Source organism: Lepidochelys kempii, chromosome 3, assembly GCF_965140265.1.
Source record: "Lepidochelys kempii isolate rLepKem1 chromosome 3, rLepKem1.hap2, whole genome shotgun sequence".
Taxonomy (NCBI): Eukaryota; Metazoa; Chordata; order Testudines; family Cheloniidae; genus Lepidochelys; species Lepidochelys kempii.
Window position 1 is genome coordinate 122,428,908 of NC_133258.1, and position 25,996 is coordinate 122,454,903.

The window sequence follows — 25,996 nt, forward strand, 5'->3', positions numbered from 1 at the left end:
AAAATAAAAATTTTTAAAAACCCTAAAACCAACCACTATTAACTCAACAGATTCTTCCCACAAAATATGTCATAAGGGAAACAAAATAAATGTAATAAAATCTAATGCAGCTATGACAGAAATCTGCAGCATTACATTTGAGATTAAAAGTATAAATTATTCACAGAAATCTGTAACACTTTCTCATAAGGGTCAGTAATAAATACTTTATACAACATAAAAATCAGAGACATGCTTATAAATTTATAAATACATTATAGATGGTGTTATAAACTCTTAATAAACTATAACTGACAGTATTAACTATTCATAACAACTGTCATAAAGAAGGACAGGTGCACATCAGTGTAATATTTGAGATACATTCTGTATATATCTATATTGAGATATAGACATGAATATGGGATGACTTCTATCTGAGAAAACCAGGAAAGCCTGAGAAATAAAAATCAGGGTATCTAGGAAGGTATTTCTTGGGGATAAGGATGCATATTTGTATTTACAGTAGTCAAAAACAAAGACACCAAAGTTTCCATTTATTCATTGGTTAGATAAAGCAGAGACAAACTGAGCATAGAGAGGGAGTGCAAGAAGCAGATACATCTAACAAACATACTCTAAACTTAGGCCAATAACCCTCACCAAAACCAAGAACAAACAAACAAAATCCCCTGCAAGAGTAAAAATAATGCAGGCAGAAGTCCAGCAGCAGAGTGGGGGCTATTCAGTTTATTTCACTAGATGCAACATTTATAATTAAGGCCCTACTAAATTCATGGCCGTGAAAAAAGCATCATGGACCATGAAATCTGGTCTCTCTGTGAAATCTGGTCTTTTGTGTACTTTTACACTTTACTATACAGATTTCTTGGGGGAGACCAGAGTTTCACAAACTGGGGATCCTCACCGATAAGAGAGTTGGGGGGGGGGGGGGTTTGCAAGATTTTTGGAGGGCGGTTGTGGTATTGCCAACCTTACTTCTGCGCTGCCTTCAGAGCTGGGCAGCTGGAGAGTGGCGACTGCTGGCCAAGTGCCCAGCCCTGAAGGTGGTGCCTAGCAGCAGTAATGCAGAAGTAATTGAGGCAATACCATACCGAAGCATGCCCCCCTTACTTCTGCACTGCTGCTTTCAGAGTTGGGTTGCAGAGAGTCGCAGCTGATGGCCAAAGGCCCAGCTCTGAAGGCAGCAGCGCATATGTAAGGGTAGCAATACTGCATCATGCCGTCCTTACATCTTCGCTGCTTCTGGCAGTGGTGCTGCCTTCAGAGCTGGTCTCCTGGCCAGCAGCCACCGCTCTCCAGCTGCTCAGCTCAGAAGGCAGCAGCACTGCCAGCAGCAGTGCAGAAGTAAGGGTGGCAACACCGCAACCCCCTACAATAACCTTGCAACCCCCTCACAATCCCCTTTTGGGTCAGGATCTGTATATATCTACATATGTATATAACCCCTACAGTTACAACACCGTGAAATATCAGATTTAAATATCTGAAATCATGACATTTACGATTTTTAAAATCCTATGACTGTGAAATTGACCAAAATCGACCGCGAATTTGGGAGGGCCCTATTTATGTTTACATGCCTTGTGGGCAGGTGATGTATGTGAGCATCCAAGTATGGGCTCTGGAGACCAGAGTGGCTGAACAGGAGTAGCTAAAAGAGACAGAGAGGTTCATAGAGGAAACTTTCCAGGACACAGCAGAGTGGTCCCAGCCTCTGTGTTGTTGAGAAAGATGAAAATCTCAAGGAAGGAGAACATCAAGCTGGAGCAGAGGGAAACAGTCCCATAGTTGCAATCCTCCTTCCAGATGATGTCATACTACCATAATGAACTAAAGATAACCCTCTGTGGGAAGGAACTCCAGTCACTACGATCACCTGTCTCTTTCTGTGGGATTTGATTATTAGAAATTAGGGTTGTCAATTAATCGCAGTTAACTCACACAATTAACTCAAAAAATTAACTGTGATTAAAAAAATTAATCGTGATTAATAGCACTGTTAAACAATACAATACCAATTGAAATGTATTAAATATTTTTAGATGTTTTTCTACATTTTCGAATATATTCATTGCTATTACAACACAGAATACAAAGTGTACAGCACTTACTTTATATTAGTTTTTATTACAAATATTTGCACTGTAAAAATGATAAACAAAAGAAAGTACTTTTCAATTCACTCCACACAAGTAGTGTAGTGCAATCTCTATTGTGAAAGTGTAACTTACAAATGTAGATTATTTTTGTTACATAACTGCATTCAAAAACAAAACAATGTAAAACTTCAGAGCCTACAAGTCCATTCAGTCCTACTTCTTGTTCAGCCAAACGCTAAGACAAACAAGTTTGTTTACATTTAAGGAGATAATGCTGCCAGCTTCTTATTTACACTGTCACCTGAAAGTGAGAATAGGCATTCGCATGACACTTTTGTAGCCAGCATTGCAAGGTATTTACATGCCAGATATGCTAAACATTCGTCTGCCCCTTCCATGCTTCAACCACCATTCTGGAAGACATGCTTCCATGCTGATGATGTTCGTTAAAAAAAAATAGTGTGTTAATTAAATTTGTGACTGAACTCCTTGGGGGAGAATTGTATGTCTCCTGTTCTGTTTTACCCACATTCTGCCATATATCTCATGTTATAGCAGTCTCGGATGATGACCCAGGACATGTTGTTTGATTTACAAACACTGTCACTTGATTTGACAAAACACAAAGAAGGTACCAATGTGAGATTTCTAAAAATAGCTACAGCCCTCGACCCAAGGTTTAAGAATCTGAAGTGCCTTCCAAAATCTGAGAGGGACAAGGTGTGGTGCATGTTTTCAGAAGTCTTAAAACAGCAGCACTCTGATGTGGAAACTACAGAACCTAAACCACCAAAAAGGAAAATCAACCTTCTGCTAGTGGCATCTGACTCAGATGATGAAAATGAACATGCATCGGTCTGCTCTGCTTTGGATCGTCATTGAGCAAAACCCATCATCAGCACGGACGCATGTCTCTGGAATGGTGGTTGAAGCATGAAGGGACATATGAATCTTTAGCGCACATAAATATCTTGTGACGCCAGTTACAACAGTACCATACGAACGCCTGTTCTCACTTTCAGGTGACATTGTAAACAAGAAGCGGGCAGCATTATCTCCTGCAAATGTAACCAAACTTGTTTATCTGAGTGATTGGCTGAAGTAGGACCAAGTTGACTTGTAGACTCTAAAGTTTTACATTGTTTTATTTTTGAATGCAGTTATTTTTTTGTACATAATTGTACATTTGAAAGTTCAACTTTCATAATAAAGAGATTGCATTATAGTACTTATATTAGGTAAATTGAAATATACTATTTCTTTTGTTTTTTACAGGGCAAATATTTGTAAGCAAAAATAAATATAAAGTGAGAACTGTACATTTTGTATTCTGTGTTGTAATTGAAATCAATATATTTGAAAATGTAGAAAACATCCAAAAATATTTAAATAAATGGTATTCTATTATTATTTAACAGTGTGATTAATCGCAATTAACTTTTTAATTGCTTGACAGCCCTATTAGAAATATAGATAGTTGGCTTCGTGATGACTGGGATAACCACATGGTGAACTGCTTCTGGGTGTGAAGGTTGTGGACTTCTCAAGAAATACAGAGACACTTATGTGCAAAGCTGGGGAGAAGCTGGTGGCCGTGGCACATGTTGGTACCAATGACATAGGGAAAAGTAGGAGAGCAGTTCTGGAGGCCAAATTTTGGCTGCTAGGTAAGAGATTCAAAATCCAAGACCTATGTAGTAGCATAATCTGAAATACTTCCAGTTCCACACGTAGGGCCAGTTAGACAGGCAGAACTGCAGGGTCTCAATGTGTGGAGGAGACAACGGTATTGGACTTAGATTTATTAGGAACTGGGGAACCTTTTCGGAAAGGAGGAGCCTATTCAGGAAAGATGGGCGCCATGTCAGTGAAAATAGAATCAGACTGCTGCCATGTAAAACTAAAGAGGTTGTAGAGGAGTTTTTAAAAGTAAAGGCTCGGGGAAAGCCAGCAGATGAGGAGGAACACATGGTTCAGACAGAGACATCACCTAGGGGAGGATTTATTAAAAAAGATGGAGAGCAGCTTCTCAAAGTCAAAACTATTCTTTAAATTATCACTGTATTTAAATAAAAAACCTAGTATGTAATTGCTTATCTGACACATGATTAGATAGCAAAACTGCGGACTCTCTCCCTTTCCTTAAAACGCACTACATCTTTATGGCCGCAAACATAGAATTGACCAGCGAAATTAGGGCTGTCCATTAAAGTACTAAAAAACTTGCTAGCACTTTTGTTGTATAAAATATTTATTTGTTACACAATTCTACAGGATAACAATGTACCACAGATGTTGCATTTGTGCATTGATCTACAGTATTTCTTTTCATTTGCAGTGCCCTGTGTGTCACACTGCTAACACAGAAGTAGGCTTTTAAAGATGATTTACTCCTCTTCGGAATAATGAGGACCAGAAAAATGGCTCAAGAAAGATGTAGCTATAATTCACTTGGGTGCAACATTTTATACTATAGTGAAAACAAGCTGAAATCAGTACCAATGATTAAAAAATGAGTTATTCCATTTATAAAAATTCCTACAAATGTCATGGATGTCTCCTTAATGTATAAAGAGTGAAATATTGGGGCAAATCCTTCACTGGTGTTAAGTGTCATAATTCTGTTGATTTCAGTGGAGTATGAGAGTTTACATCAGCTGTTGATCTGCCCCTTTAAGAGCTGTCAAATCATTGTCACAATGTCAGGACACTTTATCATGATGTATGCTCACCATTAATGATGCAAATTAATGCATCACCAAGACAATATTTTGATGCTTATAAAAGGATTTTATTCCAAATTCAGTTTGCAACTTTTACATGAGACAGTCCTGTAAACTCTGAAATATCCCATGAAATTATGGATGTGTGAAAACACACTTTAATTGGTGATGACACAAGTTGTCTTGTGTCTGACTGTAGCTATCACTGACAATGAAAATGGCTGAGTTTGGATCCAGCCATTAGCCACAAGCTGATTTGGGGAAAACCAAAAAAAAGTCAAGGAAATGCTGTTTTCATTTTAAAAATGTTAAAGGTTATATGCCTTATTCCTGGAAGTGGGCCTTGAGAGGGCAAAAAAATATGAAGAGAAATAAATTGATCATTAACATCAAACAGAACAAACAGCAGCCCTCAACTTCTGCAGCAGACTGGGAAGGACATAAAGCCTCGCCATTCCCAACATCTAGTCCGTAGGACTTTTCAACGTAAGAAGGGATCAAAATATCTATTTGTTTAGAAATTTACTGTATTTAATGAACTTTTAAAGTGTGTTTTAGTGTTATGTATTAAGCGTTTATTAGATACTATTATTCACAGCAATTCACTTCTCCAGAAGATTCATTGATATCAAGTCCTATTCTTATTCTTCAGCCTGTCAATGTAAGAGACCTTCTGTCCCAAGTCAAGAGTTCTACTATCTGAGTTAATGAGAACCCAATTACTTGTCTTACCAATGGTTCATAGAGAGTCACATCCTTGCTCCCTGATTAGTGAGACACATTGAACAAGAGGTCCTCTGGCTTAAATACAGAGTGCTCTGGTGTTTTACTATTGCCCTCCAGCATTCAAGCCAATTCATTGTGGTGAATGGTACAGTGCTTATTTCCCTGGCTTGCGACTGAAGACTCAAAGAATTTGCCTTGAAACTCATCACTCCCATGAAGATTTCAGTCTCAGGTATTTGTTTGCATACGCTGGGACAGTAACTTGACCTTGACAGTGCTGCCCCTCCAATACTGGCAGAGGGAGTGGCGGCCAGGGAAGTGATACAGCTCCCCTTCTCCCTGTCAGCTAGGCTATTTGCATTTTGACAGGTTTGGAGCTAACTGGGGGGATCTGATTCATGTCTTCTGCCTTTAAAGCCAGGATATCATTTCCCAATAACAAAAAAAAAAAAAAACAAAGAAAAATGGAATGTCTGTCAACACATCTACAACCAACACTGCTGACCCTTCCTGGGGCTTTATATCAATCTGTAATGTAGGTAGAACAATGGCTTTGGCAGCAGGATTTCATGACTTGGGGGTTAACAATGGTTTTAGTAATCCCAGTATCTCTCCATCCAATGACAGGTTGCAGAGTAGCAGCCGTGTTAGTCTGTATTTGCAAAAAGAAAAGGAGTACTAGTGGCACCTTAGAGACTAACCAATTTATTTGAGCATAAATACACTGTATTTTCCACTGAATGCATCCAATGAAGTGAGCTGTAGCTCACGAAAGCTTATGCTCAAATAAATTGGTTAGTCTCTAAGGTGCCACTAGAACTCCTTTTCTCCATCCAATGGAGGTCTCCCATTAAATACCAATTTCTGCTCCCACTGGGGATCAGATAGATCTGCACCCAGAAGGGTGCAGCATGACATGTGGACAGTGGTTTGGGGTGTGAATGGCTCAGCGGGAACATTATATGCCATTGGTGGTCTGGCCATGACACTCCCTCTCTGGAGATTCAGTCACACAATTAACTCTGAGGCGGGGGTGTAGCTGGCCATTCTAGCACTGCTCTGAGCCTTGGTGGGCGGACTGGGTAATCCCAGGTAAAGTGACCCAGCTGGTCACAGATAAGATACTGCTTTTTCCCACCCCTCCTGGGGATTCTCAGAGGTGGCTGCCTTCCCCCTTGGGTGTCTTGCTTGGCTGAGCCCAATCCCCATCCTCTGATACCATGCCATCTCTATTAGATTTTCTATCAAACCCAGGCTGCCTATCTGCATAATGGCCTCCAACTTCCCCACTAAACACATCTCTCTAGGATTTTTGTCTATGAAACATGTTTTTAGGTCAGGGGTGTGGGGTAGGAGAGCAGATGTTATACAATTGTTCTAAACTAACTAATTGGTAAGTCTCATAGACAGTGGTAACCTCCCAACGTGGTTTCTTACATAACCCCTAATTTGGGTTGAAATCTCAGTGTAGTTCAAATCCCGTTGTTTCGGAATTCCCTGAAACTTTCTCCTGTGTTGCAGGGGATCAGTCTAAATTTTTGCAACAAACTTGTTTGCATCACCCACTATCTTTATAGTCCTCTCTGTACATATGAGTGAAAGCATCTAAGGCCTTCTCTGATAGCAGTGGAACCAGGTACTGCAACATGTCCTTCTGTACCACCTGGTTCAATTCACGTACCATTTCATAATCATTTAAAAACACATCCATGCCATTCCCTTTCCTAAAGTGAGGAATAATTTGGAGGCTACACCACCCACTGGGACAGGTACATAGGGTCTGTCTCCACCTGCTGGATTAGGGTTTTGCTGGTGCAGCTTGTCCATAACTCTCCTCTTGTTGCTTCTCCTTCTCTCTTCTCATGCTGACATTGTTTCTCCTCATGCTGATGTTGCTTCTCCCACACTACAAGTGGCTGGGCTTCCAGATGCAGCCTGCCTCTCTCTAGCTGCAGCTTTTCTTGCTCTACCTGTAGATATGTCCAGGATCTCCACTGAATTCTGGGTGCAGCATGGTTGTCAATTCTGTCTCCTCTTCCCTGCTTCCCTCTAGGCAGTTGTCTCCAAAATTTCCCCCATCTGCTGGCTGGGTGTTCTCTGTGATCCTGGATCATCATTTCTTTTCAGGTTCTCAGAGTGTAGCAGGTGAATTAGGTGTCTTTGTCCACTTCTCAGTGTTAAGCTGCCTTTCTTGGTGTATCTCAACCAGCTGTTCATAACTCATTTCCCCCTTCCTCTGCACTTTTCTTTGTGCTTTTCCCTTATACAGTACTTGTTTTCACTGCTGTTGCCATTTATGGCAATTCACACTGTCATAGATCCCATACTATACACGCTGTCACCATAATGTCACAGTTTCAGGGTAACTGCATCCATATTCCCCTCCATGGTCCCTTGAGGCCACTCACTTAACATTTCAGGCTCCCAACCATCACCTCTTTTGGGCAGAAATCCGTGTCTCCCTGTGAACTGACTGGGGGTTTTAAGGCTGTACAGTGTCCTGTCATATACTGTGATATCCCCAGCAAGCCAGTCTGCCTAAAGGCCAGCACAAGGGCTGAGCTTTCTCTCTGAGGACAATGTCCAGTGTGTGCCAGCAGTTACAAGTTACCACCCAGCTCTGCCAAAGCAAAATACATTTATTCTTAGGGTAAGAGCATTATTAAAAACAATAAATGTACCAGAAGCCACTATCTTCCACGTGGGGAAGGGGGGTCTGATAAGCCAAAATTCCTTCCAACCCTTCAGCAAGGGTTGGCACCTTTCCATGGGCAGAAGGTCCTATCTGTTTGCCAAATGTAAATGAAGTCCCTGAGTCTGTTTCAACTCAGCCTTTTATATACAAGTCTTGCTTTGTCCCCTAGACCCCTGAAAATAGATAAAACCAGTCTCTATCCCAATTCCCCCGAAGGTCAAATTCAAAAGCTGGGGATTTATATAGCCAGCCTTAAAATTTTGCTTTAATCACCCCCACATGAGTCTAAATTATCAAAGACAACCCTCACACCACCACCAGTGAACCAGGAACATCCAAATGCACATCTGTATCGATACAATGGGCTATGAATATTCTATGAATCTCAGTAAAATGGCTTTTTGAGGGTTTCACGCTTCAAACATGAAATACAATGTGGTTCCCAAAGATACAGCCTGTGGTTGTAATGTCTGTCACATCAAACAAAAATCTGTGACAGGTTTTGGAAAGGTCTTATTTGTAATTCGAACAGTGGTGAACTTTCCCCAAACCATCAGGATTTTCAAATATGCCAGCAGACTCTGGAAAAGTCATATATTTTAGAGTGAAGAAGAACATTATTAGTTGTTTTAAGTATTAGAACGGTTGGATGTTCTTCCTCACAAATTCCAAGCTATCAGCTGGAAGTTGGGTAGGTGCTTTTAGTATTGGACATCATTTCTTTAGAGGAAATAAATAATTCTCTGTATTCACTTAAGGTGCTCCATTAATATAAATAATGCACAACAATAAAAAGAGGCCTGCAGAGTGTGGGAACTGAAATGAGTAAACATTCTTACAGAGCTTGTTACATAGAAAAGTCGAAGAAATTGAGCTGATTTCTCAATATAGAGAATAAGACTTTGGGTCTTTAGTGTTTAAGACAATCTCTAAATACTAGAGATTAGGAGGAGACCTAATGTACATGGCAGATTATTCCACTTCTGCCTAATGCAAGGTTTCTTGCAACTTCCTCTTAAACATCTGGTACTGGCCACTTTTGATGAGATGATATTTGATTAGATGGGCCAAAGTTCTCATCAATTATGGCAATTCCTGTGTTCCTATGAGATTAGAAATCCACTAAAGACCTTGCTATGCACATCAATTTACCTGTGAAAGATTTAGATAACATAATGAGGGGGTGTTACAAAAAAATCCTAAAATAGACTGCCTGGTTTGAATGATAGAAGGACTGTATTCATAATCATTAGCTGGCATGAAATCTTAGATTCAGAGCTTAATCCTGCACAACCAAAGTCAATGGAGGTTTTGTCATTTACTTCAATGAGAACAGTACTGAGCACTTGGGACCAATCCTTTTTTCTTCGCTCGTATGAAAATTCCCATGTAATAAAGGGAACTACTTTCACAAATAATGAAAGCAGGATTTGGCCAGCAAAACATTACTTTGCATGGGAAATAATTAGAGATTTCTATTGTTGATGTCCTTTTACAATGTTGAGCTATTGTGTCATATAAACTGCAAGTGTACATTGATCAATGTCGGAAAGCTCTCAAAGTATGAGGCTTTTGTACGTAGTATTATATTCTTCCTTTGCTCTCTCCATCTTTAGATTTCTCTTCAAGAATATAGTTTAGAAAAAAATATAACAGCATAAATTCAAAATGGTGGCATTTGCTATAAGGGAATATGAGGCATGCCAAACCTGCAGAAAACAATCTAAATATCAGAAAATTGGAGGTGAACAGGGAATGCACAAGGAGCTGCCTGATCTGCCTCTAAAAGCTCTAAACATATGGAATGAGCTGCCAAATAAGGCCACTGAAGTAAGTAGTTTAATGAGTTAGAGAAAACCAGACAATTTTATGTAGATAAGGTGGATAGAAGAATACAATAAAGAAGCAGGGAGATGGAGGTAAGATACATTTAAATGAGATATGTCGAACCAAGTTTCTCTCTCTTTAAAATCCCAAGGTGTAAAAGATCTAATCTGATTGGCATATATTTGGAATTATAATTTAAATACAGACTGTTGAATTTTAGTTATGTAATTTGAGACCTTGACTAAAACATAGCAGGACAGAGCTCTAAAATATCATAGAAAACAACACAAGTATTATTAATATTACATGTTAGTATTTATAACCCTTTGGAGTACAGTACATTTGTGTGTTCATTTTTGTTACATAATAGAAGTTTCTATTACACAATAATTACATGACTACAGCATACTGTATATAATGCCAGCCTCTGAATAATATTATGACAAGGTATAAAGGCACTCCTTAGTTTTCTGCACATGGAGGGTTACAAGCAGAAGCCAGGTTCTCTGCCTAGCACATGGGTGGTCTGGGATAGAGCTGTAAAAGAAAAGGGGATGTAGTTGCAAGGGAGGCACCTAGGCAAGAGGCATGTCCTATCCCCTCCAAGTTTGCTGACATTTGGAAATGCCTCTGTTGGCTGTCACAAGTAATTTGGATTTTATTTGAACTCCCAGTCTGGTGTATTTGTTCATTGGCTTGCAAATATATTTTATAAGAAAAAAGAAAAGAAGTACTTGTGGCATCTTAGAGACTAACAAATTTATTTGAGCATAAGCTTTCGTGAGCTACAGCTCACTTCATCGGATGCATTCAGTGAGCTGTAGCTCACGAAAGCGTATGCTCAAATAAATTGGTTAGTCTCTAAGGTGCCACAAGTACTCCTTTTCTTTTTGCGAATACAGACTAACATGGCTGTTACTCTGAAACGTGACATATTTTATAAGCTGGCTCTAAACACAGATCATTACCATGATGCTGGGATAGAAACCTCTAAATCACTGGTTTAAATCCAGACCAGGACAGCAGTGGATTAAAATTGTTAACAACTGAAGGCTTTTCGGGGACCCATATGAAAGGGACTGGTAATCTCAGTCCAGTTCCTTGTCATTAGGTGTCCATATTAGAAGATAGCAAGCGTAACTGGTACCCTTGCTGGCAGTCTCAGCAGAGAAGCCAAAGACTGAACTGGCTGGAATGATTTAATTGGTGTTGGTCCTGCTTTGAGCAGGGCATTGGACTAGGTCCTGAGGTCTCTTCCAACCCTAATATGCTATGATTCTAATCATCCAGGTATGAGATAGGAGTTGAAATTCTGGCCCCACTGAAGTCAGTGGACAAACACCTGTTGACTTCAGCGGGACCAGGATTTAACCCAAGGCATATTGGCACAGCAGTGAAGGAGACTGCTATGCTGCCATTGCCTGTGTTGTTCCATGGATAAATAGAAGAATTCAGTCACTGACTGGTATTATCAGTCTATTTACTTTTCACAAGCATTACATTCACTCAAAACATATTAGCGCATTTTCTTCTAATGGCCTTTCTCTTTCACAAAAGTTCAGACTTAGCCCCATTGAAGTTATTCGTCCTTACAAAGAAGGTATGAGACAGGAAGAATTAGTTTGAATGGCTATTTTTTATTCCCTAGTATCAACAGAATTTATGAAATTGCATGTAATTACTTTCTGTAGCTCAAGCCTGTCTACTCTTGCCCTTGCTGCGTGCACAGAACTCCCAATTACATTAATGTAACCTGAGCATGTGCTTTGCGAGAAGACTAAATCCCCTATGTCATTTTGAGAAGTAGGAACCTGAACGGAGCATACAATGTGAGTCCAAAGGCCCATGGTAGCAGTTGTCTCCATACTGTTAACAGACTTTAAACTAAGGATCCTGTCCTATTTTCTCATAATTAGATTTTCTCTACCCTACATATTCATGATCTATTGTGTATATTTACACATAAGAAGTGTTACCTAAATGTAAGTTAATCTTTTTTTTACCATCAACTATTAATTTATGGAAACAATTCTTCCTGAAAACATTACATGTGTAGCTTTGTTTAATTAAAACAGAACATTTGCCATCTACAAATGTCACTGCCATCTGGTTGCACAAAGATTTGGAGTTATGCATTTTCAGAAGAAAACCCATCTATGCTCTCACCTATCAACGATCAAAATTCATTCCAGGGAGACAGCAGTGTTCCCTCCTCACTCCTCAACATGAGGAAGCTAGCAAATGTTATCGTCTTTAATTAACATGAAAGAACCTTAAAAAAACAATGAAATAATAGACATGTTCATGAGAGATAATTATGTCATGTAAGCATTCCCAAAAGTGCTGCTGGCTCCATTAGAAAGAACATTTTTCTTCTCAGTGCATGTTACAGACATGCAAGATGTGGAAAAATGGCAGCATTCTCATCAGAGTTAAAAGCATATGATATGTATAAGGTTCCCGGCAAGGCACTGACTGCAATAAATTACCAAATGTGTGTTCTGTTTTCTGAAATGGGCTCAATTTATCATTTTATTGAAAAGGTTCCATTATGCTAATGTCTTATAAAATCACTTTCTGCTGATGCTGAAAGGTCGAGAGGGGATATAAATTTTTACATTTAGAAGCAGGAAGTAGTGTACCAGAGAGTTACCAAGGGTTAATAAGCCTAAAAGAAGACACACTGGATATGAGTCAATTTTCAAGGACTTTGTAATGTCAATTTTTTAATACAGTCCTAACTAAAGTGCAGTAATTTTAGTATGTTTCTAAGTTTTAGGCCAGGTCAACAATGTAAACTTATATTGGTATAGCTACGTCACTCAGGGGTGTCAAAAATCCAATCCCCTGAGCAATCTTACCCCCACCTATCTGCCAGTGTAGACAGAGCTATGTCAACAGGAAGGCTTCTCCTGTTGATATAGTTACTGCCCCTCTCATGGAGGTGGATTGATTATGGATTAATTATGGATTAATTAGTAGCATCTTCACTAAAGCGCGACAGAATCATTTTATTGAAAAGGTACTCTGATGCTACTATCTTCTAAAATCACATCGTGTTAAGTGTAGACCTAACCTAACTAGTTTTTAAAAAACTTGATAGAAACAGCAACGGTTAATTACTAATGGCTGAAAAAATCAGTAATTAGTTAATTAGTACTACGGGTTGTTTAGAAAACCTCATTTCAAAGAGGACCAAACTAAAGAGTGCCTTATCTTCCGGTGGCAACATGCTTTAAGGGTAATCAGATCTCATGCTTCAAGGGTGTGTCTGTAATGGTCAAGAAAGAATACTTATCTCTAAAAACAGCACTGCACAGTCTGAGTGCTGCATTCCAGAGTTAGGTTTCTTTCTTCTGAAAGATCAGGTATGGTACTGGCCACTGCCAAAGGAAGGATACTAGAGCTAGATAAACTAATGATTTGCACTACTATGGCAGCTCCTATGTTACCATCTCCTAGTGCTACTAGGATGTGATGATTTCCACAAAGCATCAATTCCCTCTGCTGGAAATAGGGATTATTTCCAGCAGAGTAGATGGAGCCAGCTCCATGTGACCAGCAACCTCCCCATGGAGCAACAGGAAGAGCTCAGTGGATCACCAGTGTTTCATCCATGGCCCACCGTTTGGGAACAACTGCACTAGAAACATGTGAGCATAAAAAAAGCAAAAGCAGGCAATATTTGGAAATTGGCTTCGGGTCTGGACCAAATCTCCAAACAAACTCTGGATCACATACCAAAAGTGTTTGGTAGGCCTAATCTGAAAAAAAATATGTATATATAAAAAGACTGCACCATATTATGGCCCTGCTTTTCTCCTAACATATACACTGAATTCCAAATTACAAATACAGTTCAATCAGAAAACCAAATATTAGAATATCAGTTCCTTCTTCATTTCCTGTTCAGGAATCACTGTTTCCTCTCCAACAGTTGATGTTACCAACATTTTAAACAGAGCACTGTCTTTCTTGCTCTAAGTGTTAGTAATGTGAACAAAACTTACTGGCAAAACAAAGATTCCTCCTTCACATTCTGTATAGGTACTAGTCACAGTAATGGTTCTTGCATAATCATGCCTATCAGAGACATGCGAGTACCAGGGACCATTAAGAGGAAGAGAGAGAGTAGAGCCATGGCCACACGTTTCCCCCATCACTGATCAAAAGATTAACAGAGGTGGGACGGTTCAGAGGGCACACTGCACCCCTACAAAGGGAGCAAGGCAGGCTGCTGCAGCCCATGTCCTCCTGGAGGCATTTTGCCTGAGTAGGGGACAATGTCCATGGGAGTTACCACTGGGGTAACTTCCCCCACCCTGCCATGGACAGTGCTGTAAGAGCCACAATTTAATTCCTCTTCTATTACTGCTGTAGGATTGATCCTTGGACAGATTCTGCACTTTACCTTTAAATCAACAAACTTGTTAGAACAACAACTTTTCTAGGCCCCAAATGAACATATACTCAAATATTATACCATACGATGTATTTTCTTTTAAATGAAAGCCAATTAAAGGATTTAACCCTATTATTAGAAAAACTGCCAGTGCTCCAAATCATAAAATATCATAGAAACCTGACTAGTTACATGAATTCATCTGGTGAAACAATACATTTGCCATGTACCAGATGAATTATTCCATTTGCTTGTAGAACAATCGAGCTTCCTTTAAATGAATACCTGTCTAAAGAACTGAATTACCATACAGTTTTGCAACTATGCATTAAATACAATATTACTGCATAAAGAGAAAAAACCAAATTCAATTCAGATGTATTCATACAAAAGTGAAAAAAAAAAGTAAATTCAATGTAAATACTTTAGTGATTGCTTGTCATTAGACCTAGAGCTTGATAAAGCTTTGAAAAAAATGAGCTAATTATTTAATGTAAACTGAACAGGATACTGTTTTACCCACTTCAGTTGTTGATTCACACTGATCAGCATGGACCTACAGTAGATTTAATCTATGGATTTATTTTATCATTAATCCATCAATGATTTATCCCAATAAGCAAGGGGGAAAAAAACCAAAAAACTCTTTATACAGAGTAGTTTCCTTTTGAAAAGTGCTCGTAAATGACAGAGAAATCTGCTTAGAACACTTTTTTTTCTTTTTAAAATGTATGGTAAATTTTAGATATCCAGTTTTCTGACACAGCAGGCTAAAACAGGTCATGAGCAAAAAATAATTGCATCGTTGTACTTGTCTTCATTTTGTCTGGTTCAGTTGTTGAGCAGTTATAGGAGTTCATGTCCCACAGTATCAGTATAGATGTTCATGCAATGCTGGAGGCCATTTTGGATGGATCAGTGCCCACGTTTTGATGATATTCTCAAGGAGATGATGAGAAAAAACAGCAGTATATTTTAGATCTAGGAGTACTCAGACTAATGCCATATTAAAATGGGGAAGTAGAGATGAACATCATACTGTTACCTGACCTGGAACTAATTTGACAGTATATGTTTAGAATTACTTGTCACATTTCTAAAACTACTTCAAAAACTTGGGTTGCCCACTTGCTTCAAGCAAAATTGGGACACAAAGCACTTTCCTATCCTTTACAGGCTTTCTAACAATTCAAAGCACACTAAGTTATTTTATTGCTGTATTTAAGTGAGAAGATGTTTTCAAAAATGTCTTATAGATTATAAAATACCATAAGATTTGTAACAATTAGAGGGACAAGTGGCGTTCAGCCTCCCGAGATTGAGCAATAACAGGTCTGTGATGCCCTTACATGTCTGGGGCGCCAAGTGCTACACTGACTGGCTCAGTGTGTGTCTACCCTACGCCGACAGGTGCGGGTAACCTGTTGAACCCCATTCGTGATGGGGATCGGGGATTGCAATTATTCCCCATGAATGAGGAATTCCCAGTAAGTGCGGGTTATAAGCTCACGTTGATTAAGTCCCTGCCCTTTGTACACAATTTCTTAGAGGGACAAGTGGCATTCAGCCACCCGAGATTGAGCAATAACAGGTCTGTGATGCCCTTAAATGTCCGGGGCTGCACGCGCGCTACACTGACTGGGTCAGCGTGTGTCTACCCTACGCCGACAGATGCGGGTAGCCCGTTGAACCCCATTCGTGATGGGGATCGGGGATTGCAATTATTCCCCATGAATGAGGAATTCCCAGTAAGTGTGAGTCCCTGCCCTTTGTACACAACACAAATATATTCATATTTCAAACAACAGTCATAAAACTACAGTAATATCCTGAATTAAATATAAATGTTCTTACACCTCACTAGATTACATTATTCTACCCGCCCTTACTCAAACTTTCTAGCATTACACAGGAAGGATGCCTTGAACATAGACTCTGCAGCTCTAGCGAGGCCTTTACTACTAGTATGAAGAAGAAGCAACCCCAACCTTGAGTGTCTTATTCCTATTTTTTACCTCTTTCTACACCTGTATCAATGGACACTTGTGCACCTCTTATGCTTTCCTAAGGCAGGATTAATGGAAAAAGGCCTTCTGACACAGTGGCAGCAGCTAAACTGGGCTTAGGGCTAACCCCATTGGTGTGCTAGCTATTGTATTTATTTGCTTTGGCCTTTCTTCCAGCCATTCTTTGTAGTTTCTAGTTTATGTTCATTAATATCAACTTCCCAACTACCTATGTGTTTTGGAGGCGTGGCCTATTTCACCACAATGAAAGCTGATACTTTATTACCACCTAGGAACATGGTTATCAATGAGGTATCTGTGTCTAGTATGATGGTGCCAACCTGCCCTATCATCTACAGCCCTGAGTGATTAAACTTATCCTGATTTCCACCAGTCTGGCAGGAGACAGTACAACTACAGACTGAGAAGGTGCAGGGTGGTGGTAGAATGTGATTTTGGCTGAATGAAGACAAGATGAAGCTGCTTATAGACTCATTTGGACTGTGATGTATATAGTGTCATATACATGATTGGGACTTCTTGTGTGCTTCACAATGCATGTGAAGATAAAAGGGAATATCTGAGGACAGAATGGATCAAGGACAATAAAGGTTTTAAGTCTGTTTACAAACAACCACCTAGTCTACTTCTTGATGCTTGTGCAGGGTCCATTACATGATGCCTTGTGCACCCGCATTCTCAAGCTGCCTCGGGAATACAGGGGGGCAGGGAGGCTGATTAATGGTGTTGACTAACTGGAGTTGATGCTGCACCTTGGGCCAGGTGAGTGAAATGAAACTTAGTCTGGTATGATTTCTGTAAAAGAAATATGGTAGACTTGTCATTTTCTGTTTGTTGTAATTATCCACTGTAATTCCAGACCTCAGTATGTGACCAAACAAAGCTTTATTAAAGGTAAGCATATTTGGGCAGTTCAACACCTTTACAAAGGTGAGGAAGTGTGGAAAACAAAACAAGCAAGTACAAAATAGCAACAGGTACATGACAGGGATATAATAGTGAAAAAATCTCCAAACATCAAAGAGCAAAATAAACTGAAAATAGCGATGCTCAGTTTTATATATCATTAAGTTATCGGTTCTTTCCTCTGTATTGGAATGGAAGTAGAATGCAGCAGATATTGCTTATGGTGTCTCATTGACTAGCTCCCCTATAGCCAGAGATGTACACAGCTGAAGGACATGCTACCACTGAGGTGTTGGAAGCGATGGCATTGAGTATAGGTAGGTAGATGGTTTGCATAGAACAGATTTGAGTCAACTAACTCACAATCCCCATAAGTCTTTCAAGTAGGTCACACTGAAAAGCCATGTCTCACTTTCTCATCTCTCAATCATGGTGGAGTCACTTTGCCAGCATCTCTTTCATCTCAGGTTCACTTCTCCTCCAACTCCAACTGTTCCTTTCTTCTCTTTTCAGTCATCCCTATGTCCTTACATTGATGCCTGCTCCTTGCTGCGGTGCTGGTCTGCCCATTGGAAGCAAATCATATGTGCCCAGGTCCTCCACTCCTTGTCCCTCAGATTCTGCAGCCTTTGGCTCACAGAGAGCAGACTCTTTGGCATCCTCCCATCCCTCTCTGAATCTGAAGATATTTTAGGGGTTTTAACATAGCAAAATAAAAGTTTGTGAATGTTCTTGAGTCCCAGTATGGTCTTATACACTTTCTACATAGCTGCATACATGGCAACTTTTATCTCAAATGCCATCCCTTTTGCTAGCTCACAATGGTAGCTACCTTCTGCAGATTGCAAGCTTGATTAAAGCATATTCCAAGAAAAAGAGCTGTGAGTTACCAAAATCTTCCCACTTCCAAAAATGTCACTTTGATAGTGGAGACTTTAAGAGGAGGGAGGGGGCATTCCCTGTGACACAGAACATTGGCGATTATTTTAAACTTATTCCAGGCCATTATGCCCTTAGATGATGTAGTTCTGTTGGGGATCCAAGAATAAAAAAGTATTTATTCCATGCCTCTTGGTAGAGACCTTCTGGCTATACAGGGGAAATCCTTCTGTGACTTGTACTGGGTAAATGACTGGAGTGAGTTTGAGTGTTACAGAGGAAGCAGACGGAGGTTTCCTCGTCCAGAAATCTGACAGACCGCCTGCAATTTCTATTGAGTGAAAAATTCTACTTCATCAAGAATGGAGCAAAATAGGATCTCCAACCTACTGGCTACTATGATAGTGAGTACACACGTTGCCTTAACGTATTCTCCAGCCCTGGGGTGTTCTTCATAATACCTTTAAGGATTGTGTTCACACAAGTTATATTTTGCTTGGGCTGTGGCTGCAATGCTTTTTAACTTTAATTTTTCTTTTATTCTGGCAATGCTTTTTTATTAATAAACTGCTACCATTAGCTGAACCTTTTCAATTCCCCCTCCCACTTCTTTGCCATGTAGAGCAGAGTGGCCAGTCACAAGGAAAGGAAAAATTGATGTAAAAAGGGATGTATGTCATACAGCTATGTCTGTCCATGGTTAAAGCACGAGCCAAGTTTAGCCAACATATTTTGTAATATTCTTTATAATAATAACAAAAATGGTTGTGCCCATCTTATCCAGATGAAATATTGCGTTCTCCTCTGGTTCTTCAATGAGGGAGGTGATTTGAGCTTCTAACACCTGGTCTACTCTTAAGACTTAGGCTGATGGATATAAAAAAAATCACACCTCTGAGCATCATAGCTATGCCAACCTAACCACCAGTATTGACGCAACTAGTGATAACAGCTAATTTATACCCCATCATTTTATATGTATAGTTAGGATTATGTTTTCCAATGTGCATTACTTTGCATTTATCAACACTGAATTTCATCTGGCATTTTGTTGCCCAGTCACCCAATTTTGTGAGATCCCTTTGCAACTCTTCACAGTCTGTTTTGGACGTAACTCTCTGAGTAGTTTTGTATCGTCTGCAAATTTTGCCACCTCAAGACTAACATGGCTGCTACTCTGAAACCTTTTTTCCAGATCATTTATGAATATGTTGAATAGGACTGGGCCCAGTACAGACCCCTGTGGGACACCACTATTTACCTCTCTACATTCTGAAAACTAACCTTTATTCCTACCCTTTGTTTCCTATCTCTTAACCAGTTACCAATCCATGAGAGAACCTTCCCTCTTATCCCATGACAGCTTACTTTGCTTAAGAGCCTTTGGCAAGGGACATTGTCAAAGGCTTTCTGAAAATCTAAGTACACTATATCCACTGGATCTCCTTGTCCACATGCTTGTTGACCTCCTCAAAGAATTCTAGTAGATTAGTGAGGCATGATTTCCCTTTACCAAAACCAAGTTGACTCTTCCCCAACAAATTATGTGCATCTATGTGTCTGACAATTTTGTTCTTTAGTATAGTTTCAACTAGTTTGCCCGGTACTGAAGTCAGGTTTATTGACCTGTAATTGCCGGGATCACCTCTGGAGCCTTTTTAAAAATTGGCATCACATTAGCTATCCTCCAGTCATTTGGTACAGAAGCTGATTTAAATGATAAGTTACAAATCACAGTTACAGTTCTGCAATTTCACATTTGAGTTCCTTCAGAACGCTTGGGTAAATACCATCTGGTCCTGGTAACTTATTACTGTTTAATTTATCAATTTGTTTCAAAACCTCCTCTAATGACACCTCAATCTGGGACAGTTCCTCAGATCTGTCACCAAAAAAGAATGGCTCAGGTTTGGGATTCTCCCTCACATATTCAGCTGTGAAGACTGATGCAAAGAATTCATTTAGTTTCTCCAAAATGGCCTTATCGTCCTTGAGTGCTCCATTAGCATCTCAATCATCCAGTCACTGCACTGGTTGCTTAGCAGGCTTCCTGCTTATGATGTATTTAAAGCAATTTTTGCTATTGCTTTTAGAGTCTTTGGCTAGCTGTTCTTCAAATTCTTTTTTAGCCTTCCTAATTATATTTTTACTTTTCACTTGCCAGAGTTTATGCTCCTTTCAATTTTCCTCACTAGGATTTAACTTCCATTTTTTACAAGGATGCTTTTTTGCCTCTCACTGCTTCTTTTACTTTGTTGATTAGCCACGGTTGCACTTTTTTGTTTCTCTTACTATGTTTTTTAATTAGGGGTATACATTTAAGTTGAGCCTCTATGATGGCATCTTTAAAAAGTTTCCATGCAGCTTGCAGGAGTTTCACTTTTGGCACTGCACATTTTAATTTCTGTTTAACTAACTTCCTCTTTTTGTGCAGTCCCCTTTTCTGAAATTAAATGCTACCATGTTGGGCTGCTGTGGTGTTTTCCCTGCTAGAGAGATGTTAAATTTAATTATACAATAGTCACTATTACCAAGTGGTGCAGCTATATTCACCTATTGGACCAGATCTGGTGCTCCACTTAAGACTAAATCAGCAATTGCTTCTCCTCTTGTGGGTTCCAGGACTAGCTGCTCCAAGAAATAGTTATTTAAAATGACTTATATAATATAAATATTTGTATAATAGCACTACCGTACAGTGAATGTTTCCCCTCCCGCTGACTGACTGGTGACATTCTGTACTTTGACTACTAAATACCTTAAGAACATCTTTCTGAGAGAATCTTTCTGAAGATAACAGATTTCAACGGTCCTTTCTAGTCAGAAACCAAGGTTTTTGTGCCAAAAGAAAACAGAATCAACCTGCAGTAAGAGAAAGAAGTATGTAAGTCTTTGGAAGAAGCTGGATCCTGTTGGAGACTACTGGTACTGTTATGAAAGAATCACTCAGCATATTAGAGTAGATGGTAATAAAGAATTAAAGGAGATCTTCACCTCTAAGTCACAGACTGTCATCTACCCACTGCTTTGTGGCCTACTGTATGTGCACTGAGTTGATGTTTTGGTTCTAAGTTGCAAAAATCACCATCACAACTGACAGCCTTTTGAGCAGCCTCAGTAGAAAGGCAATTGACTGAATAGTTTTTGTGACTAAACTGCTTTCTGACCCACAGGAGTGAGGCAAACTATTGAGGAGGTAAATGAAAGCTCTCATTGCAGCTGCATATGATATATTTCTTTTGTGGGGGGTTTGGGGGGGAACGAAGGAGTTCATGCTCTACTACTATCAGTCTGATACATTTCACCAGCATTACATTCACTTAAAGAAAAAGGCAGAAATCAGTAAACAGGAATCAGATGTTTCAACCCTCAACAATGCAGGTGAGTGTGCAGCCACCAATCAACTAGAAGCAGATTTTTTCTTTACCTCTTTCATAACAGTGAGACTCATAGCAAACTGAGTAGAAAAGACCACCACAAAGTACCCGTCATTAACAACTAGCCAGGCAGAAGTATCACTCAGAGCTAATCTACACTGAAAAGTTAGGTTGATCCAGGTATGTCACTCAGGGGAGTGAAAAAATCCACGCCCTATCAGTGATGTATTTAAGCAGACATAATCCCCAGCTCTAGGTGGATGGAAAAATTCTTCTGTCGACCTCATTACTGCCTCTAAAGAAGGTGAATTAACTATAGCAATAGGAGAACCCCTCTCATTGCTTCAGCGAGTGTCTACACTGAAGCGCTACAGCTGTGCTACTATAGTGTTTTAAATGTATATATAGCCTTGGTAAAACTGTCTCTTTATTTTGTTCATAAAATAAAGAAACTATTTAGCTGCATCACAGATAGACCTAGTCCACTGACACGGGCAATCTACATTCAGTTACATTATCATCCTGCCATTGGGGGTCCTTGCTATGACAAATGAGCACACTTTGTTTTGTCAGAGGCCACATGGAGATTGCGGAGTGTGAAAGAGACACAACTCCGTGAAAATATGCAGATGTGCCACAAGAACCCTTAAATGTGTAAACTGCCCTGTGATGTCAGGCAACGTTATTAAGTTTATGTAAATATTGTATTTAGGGACAAACAAAAAATAAATTAACAGAAGAATCCAGCAGTTCACATCACAGTGCTTCAGATAGCAAGCCCAATCTCATCATATGTGCCCCAACTGATCAGATTTAAATTAGCATGCACCCCTCTTGTCTCATTACTCATTCAGAATGTGAGATGTGCATCATTAAGTTAGGCACTAATTTGTTTGTAAACTGCACTCATTCATCATTAGTTGGCAGTGAGAGGTTGATCAAGTCAGTTGTGGAACACTTCTGTGACCCACCCATGAATTGTACACTTTCTTCAAGATTTACTTTACGACACTCTCCAAATGTTATTTTAACAGTTTTGGTAATCCATATATTGTAAAGATGATTCTTTTGGTCAGGTTAATCTCAGAGGTTTCGGTTTGCCTTATTTCTAGAATTGGACTCTTCTGCTTCTTCAAAAAGGTGTTTGTGTATTGATCTTTTAAACAGCATCTTCAACGAATTACCAAAAAAACGTCACTTCAGTACTGTCGCATTCCATAGAGAAATTGCTACTCATTTAGGAAATGCATAGTTTTCGGTGGGGATTATTGTAAGGATGTTGCCTCTTAGAAGATTGAAATACTATTTTAGGGATCCTTCTTGGAAAAAGTGAGGCCTGGGAATCTCTTTCAAAATTCAGATTAATTATTCATACACTTGATATTTTTGCCAATTTGCCTGTTACTTCATTCATGCCAGATATAGGTGGCAGGAATGAAGTATGGATATTGTAAACTGTAATTTTGTGAATAAGAACTTTTTAAATCCATACCGTAACTCATCTGTCCTTATATGTTCATTTGTGTTTGTTGTGTCTTTACAAAACTTTCATAGAAGTATTTTAATAAAATTTGTGAACATAAAACTGCCATAAAACTTGTAAATTAGATTAAAATTTCAATGCATCAGCTGTCTAATATTGTAGTCAAGGAAACTGGTTTCAGGTTCAGTTACAAGAATAGACGGCGGTTGCTTGTTTTATTCATCCATAATACTAAATAGTATTATAAAAGTTAAGAAAAGGAAGAGCAAACCATTCTGTTCATCCCCCAGGCATAGGTACGACATACTCTACTAGAAGACACATCGAAAGCTCAGCTACATATTCACCGTACATTATTGACATTATATTGTTTGTTTAAAAGACTAAAAGAAACTGTGGCTGTGTCATTGCATAGAATGATCCCACTATGAAGGACAAGTTTGAAATGTCAGTGCTAAGTTTTGAATTGTACAGTCTCAGTGAGTTACCTGATTTAGCAGATGGAAGGGAAATGCTGTTGTCTGTAGTATCCAGAATAACAGCCAGCCCTGCAGAATAAGATGGGAGGACGCTGGTACTAAGGTCTACACGGGTTAGACTTTCAGGCTCTTTTTCCATGCCTCCTAGAATACCTCCAGCGTTGGCAGTTTCAACGTCAGTCCTTTTCTGACCACTGTCTAGGGGACTCTGAACAATATGAACTATACTCTGCTGGGCCAGGTCACAGTTCTGAAAAACAAAAACAAAATCCCAAAATATGATTGACACATAAAGAAAAAATTCACTCTGTCTCCAATTTGGTATTTGTTAAGACACTTTCAATCCATTTCATGTGCAATTTCAATGAGCATTAACAGAGTTCAAAGAAAAGTGACAAGTATAAATTGCAAGAATTAGGATTACTTGCACTGGCAACAGGTTCACAATGCTTACAAATTCTAAATATTTAACAAAGAAATGGTGGACCAGAGCCAACAGGTCTGAATAATTCTGTTGGAGGATGAACAGAGAGAAGTTTTAAGTCAGACACTAAGAAAATTCAATCTATAAAATGTATTTTTACAGACAATGATGAAAAATGTTTATAATATTAATATTTAATAAAGCACAGGTGTCCCCTTTTTTACTAACAGTAATAAACAGTAACAGTTAAAAGTGTTCACACCAATGCTTGAATTAGTGTGTGTGAGGGATAAATGAAGTAATGCCATCCTCCCACTTCTTGCTGCTACATGTTGGAAAACTGAAAAAAAATTGCAGTGCATTGTCATTTTATTTTTTTTTTCAGTTAAAACACTGTGCATGATATATAGGGGTAAACACTACAGTTATATCATTTTAGTTAATCATTCTAGACTTCCACACATTTTTTTGGAAGCTATGTTGTTTAGACTAAGAAAGTAGGCTCAAAACTTTTTTTCTGTATTTACAGTTGCTATTAATTAAAACAAACTTAAAAGAGAAAACAAAATAAAGCTTTCGAAAGTGAAATAAAGAAAGTTATATGACAGTTAATAATAAGAAGTATATGTATTAAATGTAACTTGGAAATCTGAAAAGTTTGTCAAAACCTGATAATTAAATTCAACAAATATAATCCATAGTAATCCTATTATTCTGACAAAGGGTTGATCTTGCTTTATCCTACTAGTCTTAAGAAACAGCCATTGTCCAAACAGATCTTAAAAGAGATGCTTTTTATGATATTCAAAGACCATTGCCAACACTAATTCTAAAGTCAGAAATATAAATATTTTCGACAATTATTTTGTTCCTTAAATTTAAATGTCAAACTATTTTTTCTCAAGTATTATTAACAAAAACAAACCATAAATCAAGTTCTCCCATATACATATACATAGTGTGAAAAAGTTCCTCCTCTGCCTTGGTGGGTCCTGCACTTATTGATGGATTTGCTCGCCTCAGAGATTCACAGCAGCCCTCAGTTTGGCCACTTTTGCTAGTGACTCAAACCTGCCGTTCACTTAGCTAACCTCATCACTGGCCAGCATGGGGGAACGGAAGGAGAACAATCCCTGCAGTCTCTGCTGATCCACCTAGTGGGTTGGGGGACAGGCCAGGGACCTTCCCCTCTGGTGGAACCCACAGTCCAGGACAACTCCTCCTGTATCCAATAGGGAGTTGGGGGGAACCCAGGCCCGACCTCTACTCCAGGTTCCAGCCCAGGGCCCTGTGGATCACAGCTGTCTACTGTGTTTCTTGTAACAGCTGTGGGACAGCTACAACTCTCTGGGCTACTTCCCCATGGCCTCCTCCCAACACCTTCTTTATCCTCACCACAGGACCTTTCTCCTGATGCCAGATAGCATTTGTACTCCTCAGATCTCCAGCAGCACACCCTCTCACTCTCACCTCCTTGCACACCCCTCACTGACTGAAGGGTGCCCTGATTAGCCTGCCTGTCTTAATTGATTCTAGCAGCTTCTTAATTGGCTCCAGGTGTCCTAATTAGCCTGCCTGCCTTAATTGGCTCCATCAAGTTCCTGATTGTTCTGGAACCTCCCCTGTTACCGTAACCAGGGAAAAGGGACCTGCTTAATCTGGGGCTAATATATCTGCATCCTATCAATCTCCTGTAGCCATCTGGCCCAACCCTCTCACAATACCTATATGTGATATTTTGTAAAGTAATTCCAAATACACAGTCTGAGTTATTTTAAAACTGCTTTTTCCTCTGAAATCCACCAAGTAGTTATAAACCCAAGTAATTAATTAAGAAACATTTTTTTCAAGTTTACCATACACTTCTGTTTGAAACAAGCTCAGATAATAATAAACTCTTTAGGATTTTAATCTCTACATTTTAAAATCAAGATATTGCTTTCCTT

At 39.2% G+C, this 25,996-nt stretch overlaps 1 protein-coding gene across 2 annotated transcripts in view; it reads right to left on the minus strand.

Moving 5' to 3' along the window:
- Positions 1-25,996, minus strand: part of PRKN (parkin RBR E3 ubiquitin protein ligase) — a 1,259,259-nt gene that overhangs the window by 780,911 nt on the left and 452,352 nt on the right. For both annotated transcript variants that reach the window (XM_073337855.1, XM_073337854.1), the window contains exon 3: positions 23,636-23,876. In XM_073337855.1, coding sequence (XP_073193956.1) covers positions 23,636-23,876 — 241 coding nt within the window. The remainder of the gene's footprint in view (positions 1-23,635; positions 23,877-25,996) is intronic.